Source organism: Eleutherodactylus coqui, chromosome 7 (assembly GCF_035609145.1).
Source record: "Eleutherodactylus coqui strain aEleCoq1 chromosome 7, aEleCoq1.hap1, whole genome shotgun sequence".
NCBI classification, from domain to species: domain Eukaryota; kingdom Metazoa; phylum Chordata; class Amphibia; order Anura; family Eleutherodactylidae; genus Eleutherodactylus; species Eleutherodactylus coqui.
In genome coordinates this window covers 79,460,019-79,479,080 of record NC_089843.1, presented here as the reverse complement: position 1 = coordinate 79,479,080, position 19,062 = coordinate 79,460,019, and the positions used below count along the sequence as shown (strand labels likewise).

General features: G+C 46.1%; 1 protein-coding gene across 1 annotated transcript in view; it reads right to left on the bottom strand.

Moving 5' to 3' along the window:
- TAPT1 (transmembrane anterior posterior transformation 1) overlaps positions 1-19,062 on the bottom strand; it is a 42,887-nt gene that overhangs the window by 10,450 nt on the left and 13,375 nt on the right. Inside the window, exons 3-9 of the mRNA XM_066573256.1 lie at positions 11,617-11,735; positions 10,546-10,708; positions 9,491-9,626; positions 7,782-7,879; positions 7,335-7,404; positions 6,025-6,105; positions 2,678-2,787 (exon numbers count right to left, since the gene is read on the bottom strand). Of these exons, the coding sequence (XP_066429353.1) occupies positions 2,678-2,787; positions 6,025-6,105; positions 7,335-7,404; positions 7,782-7,879; positions 9,491-9,626; positions 10,546-10,708; positions 11,617-11,735 (777 nt within the window). The remainder of the gene's footprint in view (positions 1-2,677; positions 2,788-6,024; positions 6,106-7,334; positions 7,405-7,781; positions 7,880-9,490; positions 9,627-10,545; positions 10,709-11,616; positions 11,736-19,062) is intronic.

The window sequence follows — 19,062 nt, the reverse complement described above, 5'->3', positions numbered from 1 at the left end:
CACAGTAACTATAGAGATATATAGAACGTTCAGACATGTGGGGTCCTGTATCAATAGGGTTTCCTTTATTCCTAGGTAAGGGTATTAATGCTTGATCGATGATCTGACTCCCAGGACCTCTGCCCTTCAGCAGACCCCTCCACTGGTTGCATAGGCACATCCATATGGGCGTCTGTGCCCAATAGGTCAGCTCAGCCCCATTTAAATGAACAGGGCAGAGGACAGTTTGTAGATAGGAAGTTGTTTCTGTTTGGATCAAGGGGCTGCAGTGCTTGTGGCTGCATCACTGTGTTGATTAGCAGGTGTCCCCTGTAGGTCAGACCCACACCCGTCAAATATGGTTAGCCTATCCTGAGATTAGGGAAACACTGTTTGACCCAGAAAACCACTTTTAGGCCGCGTTCACACATCGCATCTGTTACAGATCTCCAGCAGATTTCACCCCTTCAATTTGTATTCAATTAAAAGTGTGAAATATGCTACAGATCTGCAAAAAAAAAACAAAAAACTCCTTTTACTGCATATTTTTTTGCTAAGTGTTAACTCTTTCCAATCCAGTGTCAGCCCTGGTCTTCATTGAGATTTCCCTGCTTAGCTCCCATTTCGGGTGAGATCCGACACGTTTCTAACACTATACAGAATAGAGCTACGACGTCGGAGCTCTTCTGCATATAGTACACTAACGCTCAGACGGTCTGGCATACCGCTGGGTGCATGCTGTACGTGTCCTGCACAGCGGGTGGCCAGGGAGTTCAATGTGCAAGTATGGGTGCACTCACACAGACAAGTGTGATATCAGTCCAAGAAACTAAAACCGATATCGCGTTTGCAAAATTGCAATGTTCACAGCGAGTGCGTTGCAATTTGCAGGAAAATCGCATTGCTGAGCATGCGTTTTTCATAAGCATGAAAATCAAATACATTTTCAATGAGAAAAATTAAAAGTCGCACTCGCGTAAAACTGGCGTGTACACGCAAGGGTGATGGGTTCTTTTCTTCACGCATTGGAAACAAAAAATGGGACTCACAGAAAAATAAAACAAGCTGCGACTTTTCTATGTCACAGCATCGCTGTAAGAGATACATCGCACGTGGAAATAGACCCGCTGCAAACAATGTGGGTCTATTTTGTGCATCTTTCAACGCGAGAAACCTGCTCATGTGAACGCACCCCAAAATAGATAAAAAAAGCCACAGAAGGCAACTGCAGCTCCTCCTACTGAACAATGGTGGGGACTGTGGCAGCCGGACCTCCACTAGTAGTAAGGGATCACATATCCATGTAATATGCCACCACTTGATACCCGATTGGACATCTGGCATAGAAAGACTCCGCTGCATGTTGAGCAGTAAGTTTGCCGAGGCCAGCATGTATTGGGCATGGTGGTTGTTCTTCTTGCACACAATAGTTGGCGCACGATGGCCTCCTGTAAGGTTTAGTCTCTGCACATCAGATTGGGAGGACGGGTAGCAAGCAGTGCGGCAGTGGCTCAGATTCTGGCGCTGTCATTCTACCAATACTGTAGTGATTGGAAACAGAAAAACGCTAGTATGGATGAAATATGCACCGTGCTGCAAAGCATCACATACCCTATATGTGCAATTACCTCCTACAAGGAGGTGCAGTACATATTATAGGATACGGTCTCAGGGTATAGATGAAAGCTACCATTACATAATCCAAAACACGTAATATTAGTCATTAAGACTTCACAGAAAGCAAAAAAGACAGACAGAGCCGGGCGGTTTATAAAAAGGAGTGCTGACTATTGTGCAAGTCTAAGAGAACATCTGTGTCTCCCCTTCTCATTGCAGGCTTACTGCGCCCCCACAGTGAGGAGGAGAATGAACGGAGCGATGGTCATGCAAGCGTGCTGCCGCTCCATTCCTTCTCAATGGGACTGTAGAGATAGCTGAGCGACAAGCACTCGGGTATTTCAACAGCCCATTGAAATGAATAGAGCGCTGACCATGCATGCTTGACCTTCGCTCCATTTAGTGTGACATCAGTGTAAATGTGCATCCCCACAGTGATGAGAAGAAAGGGACACAGGACCCCCAATTCTCAGGATCGGAGGGGGGTCTCAGTGGTTAGACATTCCACTAATCAGTAAGTTATCCCCTATTCTATAACTTGTAATGCCAGTACAACCCTTTTACCACTCTTTGCATTAACCTTGGCACCACTGAAAACCAAGGGGCCCAGAATGGAGCTGGATCAGACATCTTCATATGATAGTTTGTGTGGATAGGGGAAAAGTGTCTGAGACCCCTAATCAGTTACAAGAACAGGGGTTCTAAGCCCCACCTGTGTAAATAGTCCTGCATGACTGCTGCTGCTTCGCTGAACTCTATGGGACCGCCATGCTGTGCTCTGCCACCTCCTCTAGTAGGTTATTAATCATATATTGGTGCAGGCTGTGAGAAGTTCTAACTTAGATTCCCCAGCAAACTCAATGCTGTTGTATGGCTGTATATATCCCTTTATAGACTATTTGCTGCTGTACAAGGCAGCTTGTATTCTGCCGAGGGGTCGGTAGGAACATCAGAGAACTGGATTACCCAATGAAGTGATACAGACCGTGTTGCCACTTGCATAGTATGAACATAAGTGATCAGATCTTTACCCCAGTTCTATTGAAACAGTGACACAGAAGAGGATGAAATGGCTACTTACATCTGCAGTGATGTCATTGAATTTGGTTATAAAGGCGTGTTTCACGACATCCACTGCAATCTCGGATGCAATGACCATGCACACGTCAGGGAATAAAACCCAGAGGTGATCTGTAGAGGGGGAAATAACAAGTTAGAGTACAGTTCAGTATATACTGAGGCTGTAAAGTAGCACAGAGTCCTGTACAGCTATATAGTCCTCCATGCAGCGCGGAATGACGGATGTGCTGCAGGCCTTCTACGGCTGCAGAGAATACCTAATGGTGCGGATTTTGCATTGCAAAGCTAAAATGTGCCGTCAGCCTCAGCAGCAGAATTATCCTGCAGATTTACAATCCGCTGTGGATTTCAATAACGACGCAGATTATGCGCTGAATTTTTCCACACCAAGTGCATGACATTTTTTTAAAATCTGGTCCACATAGCTCGTACTATAAATGCTGCAGATGTTCCACAGTAAACTCCCAGCACTTATGCCCTGCATGACCAAAATGAGGATTTTGAAAAAAAAAAAAATTTTATTTTTTATTTTTTTTAAAGTCTCAGTGTGAAATTGAGACAAAAGTACTTTTTAAAAAAATATTCCCCCTCAATTTCCAAGTGTCATAATGGAAGGTGAAGGGCCAGGAACTGTCTTACTCCAGTGCATCACTGAAGAGGAATCTGCTCCCGGCTGCCTGTACATCACCTAACTCCCTCACAGGCTGCCCCCAGTGCAGACCGGAGGTAAGCCTCTCTTTCCAAGTCCATGACTCATTTTATTTGAGTATCCTAGACTTGCATAGAGAAGCTTACTTCCGGTCAACACAGCAGATCCAGTTCCAAAGATTACTGAGAGGTGCGTGATGTACGGGCTGCCAGGAGTAGAGTAGATTGCTCTTTAACCCCCTTAATGACATGGCCTATTTTGGGCTTAAAGGGGTTGTCCCGCGAAACAAAGTTGGGTCTATACACTTCTGTATGGCCATATTAATGCACTTTGTAATATACATCGTGCATTAATTATGAGCCATACAGAAGTTATTCACTTACCTGTTCCGTTGCTAGCGTCCTCGTCTCCATGGTACCGTCTAATTTTCAGCGTCTAATCGCCCGATTAGACGCGCTTGCGCAGTCCGGTCTTCTTCCTTTCTGAATGGGGCCGCTCGTGCCGGAGAGCGGCTCCTCGTAGCTCCGCCCCGTCACGTGTGCCGATTCCAGCCAATCAGGAGGCTGGAATCGGCAATGGACCGCACGGTGCACCGCATGGTGCACCGTGGGTGAAGATCCCGGCGGCCATCTCACTTAGGTAAGTAAAAAGTCGCCGGAGCGCGGGGATTTGGGTAAGTACTGGCCGGTTTTTGTTTTTTTATTCCTGCATCGGGTTTGTCTCGCGCCGAACGGGGGGGCTATTGAAAAAAAAAAACCCGGTTCGGTGCGGGACAACCCCTTTAAGGACACAATGATTTTTAGTGGATCTCCACCTCCATTTTTCAAAAGCTATAACCTTTTTATTTTTTCGTTGACGCGGACGTATGAGGGCTTGTTTTTTTGCATGTAGTTTTTATTGGTGACACTTTTGGGTACATAGACTATATTGTAAAGCTTTTATTAATTTTTTTATGATAGCAGGAAGAGAAAACGCATCAATTCTGCCATAGATTTTTTATTTTATTTTTTTAACAGCGTTAATCATGCAGCATAAACGACAATCCATTTTTTCTGCGTGTCGGTACGATTACGATACCAAAATGCTTATTTTTTTCTTAGGTTTTCCACTTTTCCACAATAAAAACTTTTTTTTGGAAATTATTTTTTTTGTATATCGCCGCATTCAGAGTCCTATAACATTTTTATTTCTCAATAGACGGAGCTCTGGGAGGGCTTATTTTTTGCAAGACGAGCTGTAGTGTTTATTGGTGCCATATTTAGCTACATACAGATTTTTTGATCACTTTTATTTCGTTTTTTTGTGAGGCAAAATGAAAAAAATAAGCATATTGCCTCAGTTTTTTGGGGGTATAACGCTTTTTGTCGTGCAAGATAAAAAGCGTGTTCAATTTATTGAACGCATCGTTACGGACACGACAATACCAAATATGTGGGGTTTTAATTAAAATAAAAAAATGCTTATATGGGAAAAAGCACAAAAAAAGTTTTTTTTTTACATTTTTCTACCATTGATGTGCCTGTGGGGGACTTGCATCATACCAGCTCTAATCGCTATGATACGGCATTGCAGGATGTCTGCCCTGCAATGCCTTATCGCCTGTTACAGCGATCATAGGCAATGGCAATGCAGGACGCCAGTATCTGACGTCCTGTTGCCATGGCAGCGCGTCCGGCTCTCTGCGATATCGTGAGAGTCCAATGACGTCACAGAGGGAGTGCGCTCCCTCTGTGAACCCTTTTACATGCTGCAATCTACATAGATCGCGACTGGGAAGGTGTTAACAGTGGGGGTTGCTCTCTGGATGCACCTAGCTGTTGCAGTGGGAGGCCGGCTATCAGCGACAGCCAGCTCCCGCTGCCGGATAGCGTGGGATCTCTTCTCATCTTGCGCTATCCACAGGACGAAACTGTCACCTTGTTGCATTAAGTACTCCGCAGTCATTACATACATTTACATCCTGTGGCGACAAGGGGTTAATAAAGCGCCGGGTAACATAATTCCGTTGTAACACTTGCAAACTAAGTTGGCGAAAATCAATTAAAAAAAAGGAGTGCTTCTTAAAAGTGAACCTGTCACGGGTTCCTGCTGTCCGTTTAGCTCATGTATGCCACAGCATTTCAGAAAAGACACACTTAGAAATTTGACCGGACAGAGCTCCAAGTCAAAGAGGTGGGCAATGCCAAACTCTTCTGTCATATCATCAAGACTGACTGCCCTCTCTGCACACAAGCAGGGAGAGCAGCTGTCACCCTTGATGCTGCGGGCAGGGGGAGCTCAGTGTGGCCACCTTTGGACCTGGAGCTCAGCTGTGCAAAGTCAAAGTGTGTTTTTTCACTTTTACTACAAATGCTACAAATCTGGTTTTGCACAGTCTTATTATACAGAGCATGGTTATTGTAGAGAGGGATCGCCCTGTTGTATGTTGTGCACTTTACTCACCTGCTGGCCGCTTCTATTCTTACCCTACTGAGATAGCGGTCAGTACTTTTAGATACATTTTTCAGCATTTTCTGGCATTTAGAATACCACATATGCCAACACAACCAGCTTGGTCATTGCATCCCCAATATACTCCATCACTAGTGCAATACGATTATAAATGGACGTTCCCCAGAGATAAATGGCTGTCCAATGGGCGCAACCCCTCTTATTATATATCTATATGGGAAAACCAAACAAAAAGGTGACATAATGACCTGGATTCCAGGAGAACTGCTCCATGTTCCTCAGACATACAATCAGTAGTAGCACATAGTTTGTGAATCTCTCTTTGATATCTGCAAAAACATAGAAGAGTTAGAAAATAATGCATACGATCAGGCAGCCTCCATGGCAGCAGAACAGGTCTTACTGAACAGTCGCAGGTTTCAGGGTAGGTTTGGCACCTAAGAGCTTTATTTCTGGCGAGGAGCCCTGATATAACAGTAGAAAAGGAAGCAACAAGTGATGTTCAGCTTCCAGATCATTTTCACCGTGTACAGATGGAGCAAAGTTTAATTTGACACGTTAACACAGAACTTTTTCTTTCCTTTTCAATTTCTTGTGCTAGGATACCCTGTTGCACTGGGCTAAAGTTTGGTACATCTGTAGCAGCAGAGTTTCTCAACAGGTTATGGTGGCCCACAGAGAAAATGCCTTTAAGGCTTGCCTGCAGCAAGCTTTGGAAACGTGCTTTTTCCTGCCCATGAGCGGAAATCAATTGCAATTTTCTGCTGGGGGAGGAAAAAAAAAAAAAAGGATCGCAGCATACTCTATTTCTAGGTGGATTCTGTGAGGGCAACTTCCATTGAATTCAATGGAAGCTGTCCGACCCGTGGCCCTTCCACAATCACAGTGGAAAAGCCGCCGGATCTGCGTCATCTGTACTGTTCATGTGCGCTGGCCGGTGCATCCGCAGTACAGAATAAAGAAGGATCCGCACAGGTAAGCAGGGTTACCGGCCTGACACACGGACCACGCGTACCTGTCCAGAAACATGGATATGAACACGTGGTGCTTTATCACGTCATGGCAAATTAGCAGGACTCCATTCACAGCAGTCGACAGCAACCAAAACAAGGCATGTGGCCTTCATCTACAGGGTCCACAAATGAATGGCAATACACGAATGAGCCGAGACGGTCAGGTTGATACTCTGCTTAATAAAACAGAGGTCCCCGAATGGAGGACCCAGTTTTTTGATGTCCTAATGTCCAAACAGCCGTCCTGAAAATTGTCGTAATGAGCCATCCCCTTTAAAAGTATATTGATCCATTGCTGCACAGAAGTTAACTTTTATTTGGTTAAAGGAGTATTCCCATCTTGGCTCTTCATAGGGCTGTTCCCAACAGGTAGTTGAAAACAGAGGGCTGGGTTTTTACCCATCTTGGCCTTGAAAAGTTAAGATGGGAACACCCCTTTAAACTACTGACTGACAACAAAACTAAAAGTCAACTCAGTAGTTAAAAAATCCAAAGTCCTTCCAAATCACATTACAAAGATTACAGTAAGTACATCAGATACTTACCGCTGTTGGACATTTGGAACAAATTGTTTTTCTCAAACTTCTTGAAGACGCTCCCTTTTATTTCCACAAACTGCAGAGTAAAAATAGAGAGCAGAGATGTAACGGAGGTTCCTTCAGAGAAGGCAAGCAATCACCAGAAACTCCGGCACTACATTGTTGGCCTAAAACATGGGTCATTCTGAGCAACTATCCACAACATATGCCATAAGTGCTTGATTGGTGCGGTCCCATGACCCCGCTGCCACAAGTCAAAGCAGCCGTCAGCCATTAAAATCCATGGAGAATAGGCTGCAGTTTGCAGTTACCCAAGAGCTCGTCTCTATAGGAATCAGCTATATGTTTGGAGTTATGCATACACACCCGATCAAAACTCAGATGAAGATGGCAAATGCACATAACACCTAGTTTGGCATTCACCTACATACATGGGTTCTAGACAGTACTTACGTTATTGGACATCATGATGGTGAGAAGGGACTTGTTGTGGGAGTTGAAGGCAACATTCAGGGTGGTCGCTTGCACTAATATAAGGATGGCATGTAAGACTGGAGACGTAACCCATAAGGAAAATAACCACTTAGCTAATGTTGTGAACATAGCCCTGAAAGGTTATGAAGTCTATTTGGTAGGCACATGGGCCGATTAGTAACCACTTACAGTCTAGAACGCGCTTCACCTCTATGAGTGATCATCGCTCCTGTGTGAAAGCATAGGAGTGATGATAGGCCTGTGTAAAAGTACCCCAAGAGGCTCACAAGGCTGAGGCTCGGCCAATCGGTACTACGCTTGATTCCTAGGCTGTCTTCCGACTCCTCAAGGTCCACTACAGGGAGTCGTACACACCAGTCGTTTCCTTCACTTCCCCTTATCCCGACATTGGCCACGACCTCATGGGGCAGGGGTGATATTGGTTTTATTTTACTTACAAAATTCAAAAGCAATGTATCAGTAAAACAGCAAATGAGTAGAATTGGTCTAAATCGCCCGGCCCTACTACACAGAGTCTCAACTTATTATTTAGAATGAATTTATTTTATTTTATTTTTTTTTAAAAGGAACATAAAAAAAAATCCAAAAACCTAAAGAGGTTACAGTATCAGATTATCTTAGTGATACAATGTACAAATATGGGACATTATTAACATGCAATACATGAATGCATTGTATCCAAGATGACGGAAATAAACTCTTAAGATAGTGCTTCCATTACTGTTTATGTAGCACCAAGCAGGGGTAAAGATCAAGGCAATAGGACTATATAAAGCGGGCATACTTGGGCTGCTCTCATCACACTGCCCATTTTTACCGCCATTAGCGTGACGTTTGAAACGCTGCGCTAACCGCGGTAGAATGCCTCCATTGATTTCAATGTGGCTTTACAGACTAGCGCTCCAAAGCTGCGATTTGCGAGTGCGGTATGCTCCATTTTTCTGCATTTGAGCGCTTGTTAATGTACCTCATCATAAGGATGGGGTGCACTAAAAACTGCTTTGGAAAACGCTGCACGAAATCGAGGTAAAATGCCACCGTTTTGGACGCAGTATTTGTGAACGCATGTCTGAGATCGGCCTGTTAGTTCAACCTATACCCGTGAGTTGACCCCTCCACAGCTGTTGCAGGACAATATGTGCCGCAGCCTCAGATGTGTCTGGCAAAAAAAAAAAAAAGTACCCTCATGAGTCAAACACTACGGGCTAGCTGCTGAAGGAGACAAACGCATGGCGATTTCACATGCATCTAATAGGACAGCAAATGGAGGTAGAGAACTAATGGGAATATATTCAGTATGTGCCGATTCTTTAATAGAATTTATCACGTTTGCTCACTCGATCATCTGCCTGTGTGGAGCTGCTGGCAAGCAAACAAGTGGGCAAACGCTCTTTCGTGGTGGTAGTGGTAGGGGGTGCATCTTTTACCTGGCACCAAAAATCATGGGTTGTTGAGAGCACATTACGCCGCGTAAGTGGGGGATGTGCTGCTGACAACAATGGAGCTGTGTGTGTGCGTACGATCGTCCCAACAAGTTTGTTGATTGCTCCATATAAACGGAGCAGCAGGATACTGAGTGACTTGCAAAAATGTTGATCAGGACTTGTTTCAGGCAGAAAACCTGCCAGCTTTAAAAATCCTTTGTGAAAGCCTTTAGTCAAGGATACAGACATATAAGACACCCATGAAGAAGTGAGGGATAACACCCAGGTGGGCTCTTTTCCTCTCCTTGGGTTCTGTAGCTGTCCAGTACAAAGCGTCCAAGATGTCTTGTCCAAAGGAGGAAAACAGCCGATCAGCAACCTGGAGGGAAAAGTACGATGGGTTAATAGCGGTGATTGAGGATCACATCAAAGCCATCTTGTGTGCTGCATTGGTTGTACAGGAGTTACTTTCTGTGGCAATGTATACAAGTTCGCTCTACTCCAGAAGTCAATTTCAAACCCATTAAAGAGCCTTATAACATAACTGGCGATGTCCGCCAAGCCGGGTCTCAGAAGATCTATATTGGATCTCGGGATTTGTCCTTGGGACAGATAGGAGATGATTAGTTTTGTCTGATCCCCCACAAGTATTTAACATTGTCAGACACAGGCACCGGTTCATATGATAACCGTTATTCATCAGGCCATAGCTGACTGGCATCTTGTTAAAGGGCTGTACCAGAATCATAGCCCACCTACATCCACAGGATAGGGAATAACTTGCTGATTAACAGGGATCTCACTGCTGAGAACCCCAACAATCCCAAGAACGGGGGTCCAAGGAGAAGACTGAATGGAGTGCTGGTTACGCAAGTACGTTGCCGCTCCATTCATTTCCAATGGGACTGTTAGAGATAGCTGAGTGGCAAGAGCGGGCATTTCAGTCAGCCCTATTGAATGAATTTAGCGGCAGCTGCACGTGCTCAGTCAGCGCTCCATTCATCCGGACATCACTGTGGCGGGTGAAGCAACCCAGGAGCCCCTATTTTCTGGATGAGTGTCCCAACGAGGAGACCCCTCTGATCAGCAAGTTATCCCATATCCTGTGGTACAACCCCTTTAAGCACATGTTTTGCTGGTACAGAGTTAGAGTCACCTAGGCTTCATAGGCCCTGTCACATCTCTTCTCTTTTCGCTGTTTCTGGCCTTTATACTTGGATCTACTTGTTTTTTCTTATAAATCACATCAGTATGATGGCGACACCCCCAAGACATCTTTCCACTTTTGTAGTACTTACCTCCAGCATGTTATAAATAATATAAAGCTTGATGACGGACTGTCCTCGGATCAGATGGTACATCATGGAGTAGTCCACATAGTGCATCATAAAATAACATATCACTAGTATGACCCCCTTCAGAATGTCACAGACTTGTGCGGGCTGAAGAATACGACCACCGCTGAAAAAAACGGAAGAGCAAAGTCAGGAATGAAGACACTGCTGAATCAAGGTAGAAAACACTGCCATCTAGTGGCGTTCTGCAGTGATACACGTGAATCATAAGGCATTCTATACATCTTTGATTAAAGAGATTTTACATCGATTCTTTTCTCTTCAGATCGGTAATCAACGTGTCCCACTCTATGAACTCCAGCGGCAAGCAGTATAAAGGGGTAGCTGTGCAGACCCTCTAGTTCTGTGTCTATACTGCACTAGGTGCATCCCTGTTGCCGTGTCTTAATCCCCTTTAATTCTGCAGTAGCGGACTAAGCCGCATGGGCACAGATGTCACTGTGTCAGGTGCTGGATCGATAAGGTGGCGGGGCTTCAATGTGGGCCATGAACGTAGAATCCCAGTGACAGGCAGAAAGGGAAACAATGGGGGTCTCCCCCAACCACTCAGCAAGTTACCCCCTATCCTGTGGGTAGGGGATAACTTGTAACCATGTGACAATCCCTTTAAGTCTATTTCCATCACCATGGCTCCATATTTACTAACATATAGAGAAGGTTATGTTTTAGTTGAAAAAGCATTAAAAATTATAAACAGCAGAGCTAGACCGCACGTCCGTTTTAACCCCTTAATTACTGCCCTCTTTTTTTTTTTTTTACCTCCCCACTTTTAAAAAATCATGTTTAGCCATCAAGGTAGCTGTCAGAGGGCCCCTGACTGCCAGGGCAACTGCATGGCACCCGCTATCTCATCGTGGGAAGGGGCCGTGCAGGACCCCTGAACATCGATCGGGGCATTTAAAGGGTTAACAGCTCGACTCCCCGACTCCCCTCCACAAACTTCCATGACGTAAATGATTAAGGGATTAAAAGGAGAAAACTTTGCAAATATTTACCAATCTAGTTGCATCTTACCCCAAGCCACAACAAGGAAGAGTGAAGAACCTGACGAAGGCCAGGAGAACCCTCAGTGGGAGAAGTGTGAAGACGTACAGGAAGGCATCCAGGCACAGGAAGAACCCGAAGATCATCAGCTGCAAGACAAAGCCAGAAGTCCATCAGTCTCCTAATCTGACCCTGGTCTCCAACACACCGACATCAGCTGCAGTTTTCATGTTTGTTAAGACTGTAGCCGCATCCGGTGGATTTTCCACCGCAGGTCAATTTCTGCTGCATATTTTGAAGGCAAACATTCAATGCGATGGCTGTGATTGGTTCTCGAGCGCCGTAGCTCAGCCAATCAGAGCCAGCGCTTCCTATAGGCGGGATTTATAGATACCCTGACCAGGAAGCACTGGACAAGTGCCACGAAACTGCTGGAGGAGAAGTGCGGCAGAGCAGACAGCGCCCATTATGTAATGTTTTTTATTTTTTTTTATGCAGCTAGGGCTTATTTTAGGGACAAACCGTAGGACTTACTACTGTAACAGTTGCATTGCACCACACAAAAAACGCAATTTCATGTGATGCAACACAAAGGAAGGCTCCATAGGGAAACATGGGCTATAAAACATCGTAAATCGTGGCTGTATAGAGCATGCTGTGATTTTTTTTCTCACCACGTAGCAGCCTACAGAACATCACTAATGTGAAGGAACTCATTGGAAAGCATGGGCTTCACATACATGTGACTTGCAGTGCTGTGCCATCGCGATACAAATCGCGTGGCTTTGACACCCGTGTGATAACGGCCTTAAAGGAGTTATCCCACTTTGTTTTTAAATAGCTGGCCATAAAACAAAAAGCAGCAGTACTTTTCTCGTCTCCTCCCGGCACGCAGCAAAATGACTCCCACGACTCTTCCAGTCTGTGCTTACACGGGTCAGCCAATTGGAGGCCTCAGTATTATGGTCCGTTCTCCAGGCATTAGCACCATCATCCTGGACACAAAGTATAAAGCATGGGAGCTGTTGCACTGCTTGCCAGGGTGGGTAAAAGGAGAGGAGTACGGCTGCTTGTCCACGGTGTTGTGGTATCCTGCAGCGGATCTCTACCGCAGGAGCCGGATCTTCGCTGGTCAGCCTGACAAAAGCTGCGATTTGCCGGACGCGAGTGGAGAATCGCAATGCCTCTCTGCTCGTGGACAGGAGGGGTGCGCTCTCCATGGCAATGCTATGGAAAGCGGTCAATGCGTTCCCTGCGGACGGATTATTGCCGCGGGGAACGCAATGAAAACCCACCCGCGTGGACAGGCAGCCTACTGCTACTTTTTTGTTATTTTAAGTCATGGCCAGCAGTTCAAAAAAAGTTAAAAATTAAAGTGGGACAACCCATTTAAGGCCGGGGATACAAGGCAATTTTGGCCACAACCTATGTAAGTTGGCCAAAGATTGCAGTATAACACTGCAATATCGCAAACTAACAGAAGTGAATGCGACTTGCAAGTTACCAGAACCATGACCTGGTCATAACAAGAAATGCAAAGTCCCAATGCATCCGCACTCCCTTCCATTAGTTGGGGATATGGCAAGGCTATACTGCAATGTTTAGCCGTGTGACATGGGTGATGGCCCAAGGTGATGGGTAGTCCTAAACCTTAATCTCATCCACTTTACCTGTATTGTACAATGCACTTCCAGGACACAAATCCCTGTGTATACACCATGCAGGAGGACATCCCAGAGGTGCTTGTTCTTCACTTATACACACTTGTAGAGAAATCCGACGTGGGTCTGCCACATGATCTGCAGCAGAAAACCGATGAATTTACATTCACGGCCATTAATGACTCGCATGATGCAAGTTCATGGCAAATCCCAGCGTGTGAACGAGGCCTAAGGCTGCGCCTGTTCTATACATACAGGTACGTGCAGCAACAGTACAGCCTGTGTACCAATACACCAGGTGTAATAATAGGTTACACAGGTGATCATTTACAGGGAGGGGCAGGGGAAAGTAAGACATACAGAAACTAGTAAAAGGATCTGGATGGAGAATTCAGGTTAGTTGGCTGCAATCCCCGTAGCCGGCCTCCTCAGTATCACTCCTGGCACTGATCTTCAGCAAGGTACAATATAAAGTACAAGACAGAAATGAAGGCAGATTATTTGGATTTCTGAGCACTGGATTGGAACAATAAAAGTGACATTTCTGTAAATGTGAAGGGGAGAAGGAAGGGGGAAAAGGAAGTCGCTATGGAAAGCGTTAACTGCGTTCCCCGCGGCTGGATTATCGCAGCATTATTCGACAGCGCTTTCAGGTAATTTATCACCCCCTCAGCAAGCTGGATACTCATTTTACCAACCTCGAAAGGATGGAAGGCCGAGTCGACCATGAGCCGCTACCTGAACCACGCGTGGATTGAGCCTGCAACCTTCAGGTCGTGAGCGAGAGCTTAGGCCTGCATACGGGCTGCCTTAACACTCTGCGCCACACGAGGACCTCCTATTTACTTTGGGTGGGGAAGCGCATTGTGACTTCCATGGAATTACAGCAGAAACACAAAAATGATGTCATGATGATTTGTTAGCAATTTTTTGAAAAATACCATGTGACATATGAGCGTTTCACATCCGGAAGATCATTTGTAATAATCCTGTAAATATATGTATATTGATATTACAAACATTAAAGGGGTTGTCCCGCGAAAGCAAGTGGGGTTCAGCACTTCTGTATGGCCATATTAATGCAGTTTGTAATGTACATTGTGCATTAATTATGAGCCATACAGAAGTTATTCACTTACCTGTTCCGTTGCTAGCGTCCCCGTCTCCATGGTGCCGTCTAATTTTCAGCGTCTAATCGCCCGATTAGACGCGCTTGCGCAGTCCGGTCTTCTCCCTTCTGAATGGGGCCGCTCGTGCCGGAGAGCTGCTCCTCGTAGCTCCGCCTCGTCACATGTGCCGATTGCCGCCAATCAGGAGGCTGGAATCGGCAATGGAACGCACAGAGCCCACGGTGCACCATGGGAGAAGACCTGCGGTCCACCGTGGGTGAAGATCCCGGCGGCCATCTTTGCAAGGCAAGTAAGAAGTCACCGGAGCGCGGGGATTCGGGTAAGTACTATCTGTTTTTTTTTTTTAAACCCCTGCATCGGGTTTGTCTCGCACCGAACCGGGGGGGGGGCTATTGAAAAAAAAAAACCCGTTTCGGCGCGGGACAACCCCTTTAAGGACTAATACCCACGGGCAGATCTCTGCCACGTTTCACGCAGCGGTATCCCGCGACTATTAGGTTCTGTTGAACCTAATAGGTTTCTGCCTTTCCAATGTTCATGCTGCGGAATTCTACAGCGTGAAAGAAATTGCGGTATGTCCTAATTGCCGAGAAAAACGAACAGCCCGCCTCCATTGTAGTCAATGGAAGCCATCCATCATGCAATACTTCTGCTGTGAGCACAGCGGAAGTATTGTGTGATTACGCATTACCGCCGATGCATTATGCACTGCGCATGCGCACCGGACGGGACTCGTGCAGCAGATCCAGAGAGGAGAGTATGGGGTCTTTGTGGTGCGCCGAGTCGGACTCTGCTGCGATATTTCGCTGGTGGAGTCAGACACGGCCGTGGGCATGAGGCCTTATAGGATAAGACCATTCCTAGTTTCTCTAATGATAGATAGATCTCTCTGTAATCCAGTGCCATACTACAACTGCATCCAATGTGTATAGCATATCTATATTACACTATGGAGGGCAGTGGAGCTGCGTGTTTGGGATAGGGGTGGGGAGGAGTATAGTGAAGCCACATATTGTGGGAGGGGGTGGCAGTGACACCACAAACTGAAGTTGGGGCCCTTCAAGGGCATCTAAGGTACTATAGGAGCATACGAGGCGAGGGAGGCACTATTACTACTGGGGCCAACAGAGATGGGGTACTATTACTATAGGGGTTACTGAAATAGGGGGTAAAATGATATGTTTCGATAGACTACACACCTAGCCACGTGCCCTTTTTCGTAATGGTGCCCCAAGGCTGAACAGGTTGGGAAACACTGTTAAGGTAAGGCTATCAAATGTAAGAACAAATCATGTTGTGCCGGTTCGGCCAAATGCTGCACGTTGACTGAATGCCTGGCGATTAAGCCAGGCATGCAGACCCAGCACAGCGTGCCACCCTCCTGCCAGGCTGCTCTAGAGCCTCTTACTTCAGATTTTCAGCATGAAATGCTGCAATTCTCTGCAGTGGTCGCCAGACAGTCAGTCATCACATCTCCTCCTGGGAAATCTTACTGCCACATTTAGCAGTCTGCGCTCGCTATGATCTGTGCCAAGATTACGGCTTTCTAAAATTACAGTTCAGATGGCGCTGCCCTCTTGTAGAACAGCACTTCGCTGACAGAGGGTCACGTGCCCTCTCTACAACACCTGCTCAAGGGGTTTTTGATGGAAACATGAGATCTGCAGCATTTGAAAAGGAGGGGGAAAAAAAAACTAAAAGCCACTCACAATACTTCTCTAGGACGTTAAAAGGAAAAGAAATGACGGCAGATGGGGGGCTGGGCAGAATTCTGAGTAGCATGGGTTAAAAAATATATATATATCGGCGAGAGTAATTCAAACCCCGTAGACCACGAGAGGGCTGAATGTGCAGGACGGCAAAAGAATTAGCTCTGTGTGTTGGGCGTACTTTTCATTTTCAGGCCCGTATGCCATGCATATAGGGGGCTCCATTAGGGACCCTCCTCTAAGACAGAAAAACAAAAAAAGAGCCACTCCCGTTCTTGCAGAAGCGGTCAGGAGAATGCCTGGCTGACCATGGCTTCCCCTGGCAAAATCAGCCGTTTGTTGGGGGAGGGCGGGGATGGCCAGGAATGGGTCACCAGGCAGAAGCATTCTGAAATGAGTTGGCTCCGATAAGACGACACCTTTAACCAAGTCACAAATGTAGACATAACACAATTATTTTACAGTATGTAACAAGAAAACGCACCAAAACAGGAGATAAAGGTTCAAGCATAGCAACCACAATTCTGTAGAAGAGGCTGGAAGCCACTGACCTGTACAAGAATTGCAGTTTTTGAATGGGACAGATAAAAAATATGTCCTGAATTTGATGTCATGAGGGGGTGCTGACCGCTCACCTGCTGCTGCACTACACCTCTTGTTTATCTTTTGTAGGAGAGTGGATGTAACACATGTGGCCTCTTCTCTAATGTTACAGATCCTGCAGTGAGCAACTGTCCTGTATAACTTTTTCTATTGAAATTGGGGGCCAACTAGGGCCCATGTAAACAGAGTGGGCCATTTCTAAATCATGTATACGCTCCTATAAATTGATGGCATAAAATTGCACTGACATGAATCAAACCACAGATACGGGAGAAGTTGGTACTGATGTATCTTGTCTCCACCAGAAGAATGGGTGGAGACCAACTGCACGCCCACAACAAACACCCACAAGTTGATTGGCTTGGTAGGAGGATGGGTGCCCATTATCTCCCCAGCTGCGACATTCCATCTCCGCTGCTGCCAACCCTGTCACTCTCCCTCCGCCGGGGTGCCATGTGCGCTCTCGCTACTGGCGACCCTGTAAGTGACTTTTCTTGTGTCCGCCGCTTATAGACTTCTATCCCCTCACCTGTCACTGGCCCCAGCGCTGCTTTCTCCCCTCCCTGCTCCGGCGCAGTCGGTCAGCTGCTGTCAGTCTCCTCGCCAACCAGCCTTGCAGAATGGCTGCAATATGTGACGACAGCGAGGAGACTGACAGCGCAGGAGATGGGAAGGGGATAAGGGAGAGTGGTGGAAGGGTGAATGACACGAGGCAAGAGGATTGGCACCCATTCTCCTGCCCAGCCAATCAAGTTGTGGGCGTTGGTTGTGGGTGTGCATTTTGTCTCCACCCATTCTTCTGGTGGAGACAAGATACACCAGTACCAGAGAAGTCTTATGAATTAGTAACACCAAAAGAAGTTAGAAAGCCCCACACACAAAACAACAACAAAAAAAAAAACACACAACCACCACCAACCACAACCGAAGAACCTGCAAAACATATACAGTGGCTTTCGCACTTATTATTGATGTTTTATCCTGAGCATAGGTCATCAATAGATAAATCAGCCGGGGTCCTGAGTGGCCAGAGAAAAAGCTGATCAGCCAGGGTCTCAAAAGGCAGACCCCAGCTGACCAACTACTGATGACCTATCCTAAGGACAGATCATCAATAGCATTTGTAATGAAAACCCCTTTAATAATCATCACACAGTCACAAAACGTATGGTGGAAATCAAGAGGCGGTCCATGCAACTCATTTGCCAATCACCCGCACTTTTGGCTTGGGGTAGTGCAGCGTGCGTCACCCCAATATCTCATGTTTTTGGGCCCATTCACTGAGGATGGAAGGGGTATATAACCTGTAGTTGGTATTGGCTGTCGTTTGGTTCCACGTTCCAGGGACCATTTTAGGTGGCCAAGCTAGCCTCCACGATTTTCTGATTGCACTATCTACTACTCTGTGATTGGCCAGGACTTAACACTTCCAGTGCACTATGGATGATTAGGTAGCCCAAACACAGTGGAGGCCATCTTGGCTGCCTAAAGAGGACATATAATATCCGCACTCCACCCTGTGTTTCCGGGATAGAATTTGGTTCTAAAACCAGTAGGTCGCTTTAAATGTTCAACCACCGTTGTGGAAAAAAAAAAAAAGGATCGAGCATGCTTCATTTCAACATGCCCTATGCTTTGTTCCCAAAGGAGATATGCTAAGTCTATACCGGAGGGGTCTGGCAGCAGTTTATTCAGATCACCCCAATGAGAACTTGCGCACGCTTGGTTGAGCTGAGCGCCATATGTACGTAGGATAAGCGGTCTTGTTCAGCAGGCAGCTATTGAATATGTATGGCCTCCTTTAGAGTAAAGGGAATGGTAGATGACAGGATTACCGTTATCTGGCTGCTTGCTGAAGGGATATCCTAATCTCCCAGCACTAATCAGATTATAGATATAATCGATGCTACCAAGAGACACCTCAGTGACAGCCTGGAGGATGCTGCAGACCGAGGAAGGAACAAGCAGTTGTGTCGAGGGAGTCTCCAAGCTCCAACCACAAGCATGGCCCTCCGCCAGGTAACATTACACTGAGGGGCTTCTGCCCCACTAGTCTGTTACTTTACAAGTGACTTGGCTCCTTCAAATGTCCCCCGATGCCACTTCATCCGAAAATTAAATCAGAACTATGACAAAACAGGGGCTTTTAGGGGCAAAAAAAGACTGTGTTGGCTCTTTTTTAAAGTGTGTGTGTTTCTTGGGAAGAGGAGCAGATAGAAGAATGGGCAAATTTTAGAAGAGGCGGGCATTCTTCTGGGACAAGTGAGACCGATGGTAACATAGTAACATAGTTCGTAAGGCTGAATGAAGACAATGTCCATCTAGTCCAGCCTGTTTAGCCTCCTGTTTTGTTGATCCAGAGGAAGGCAAAAA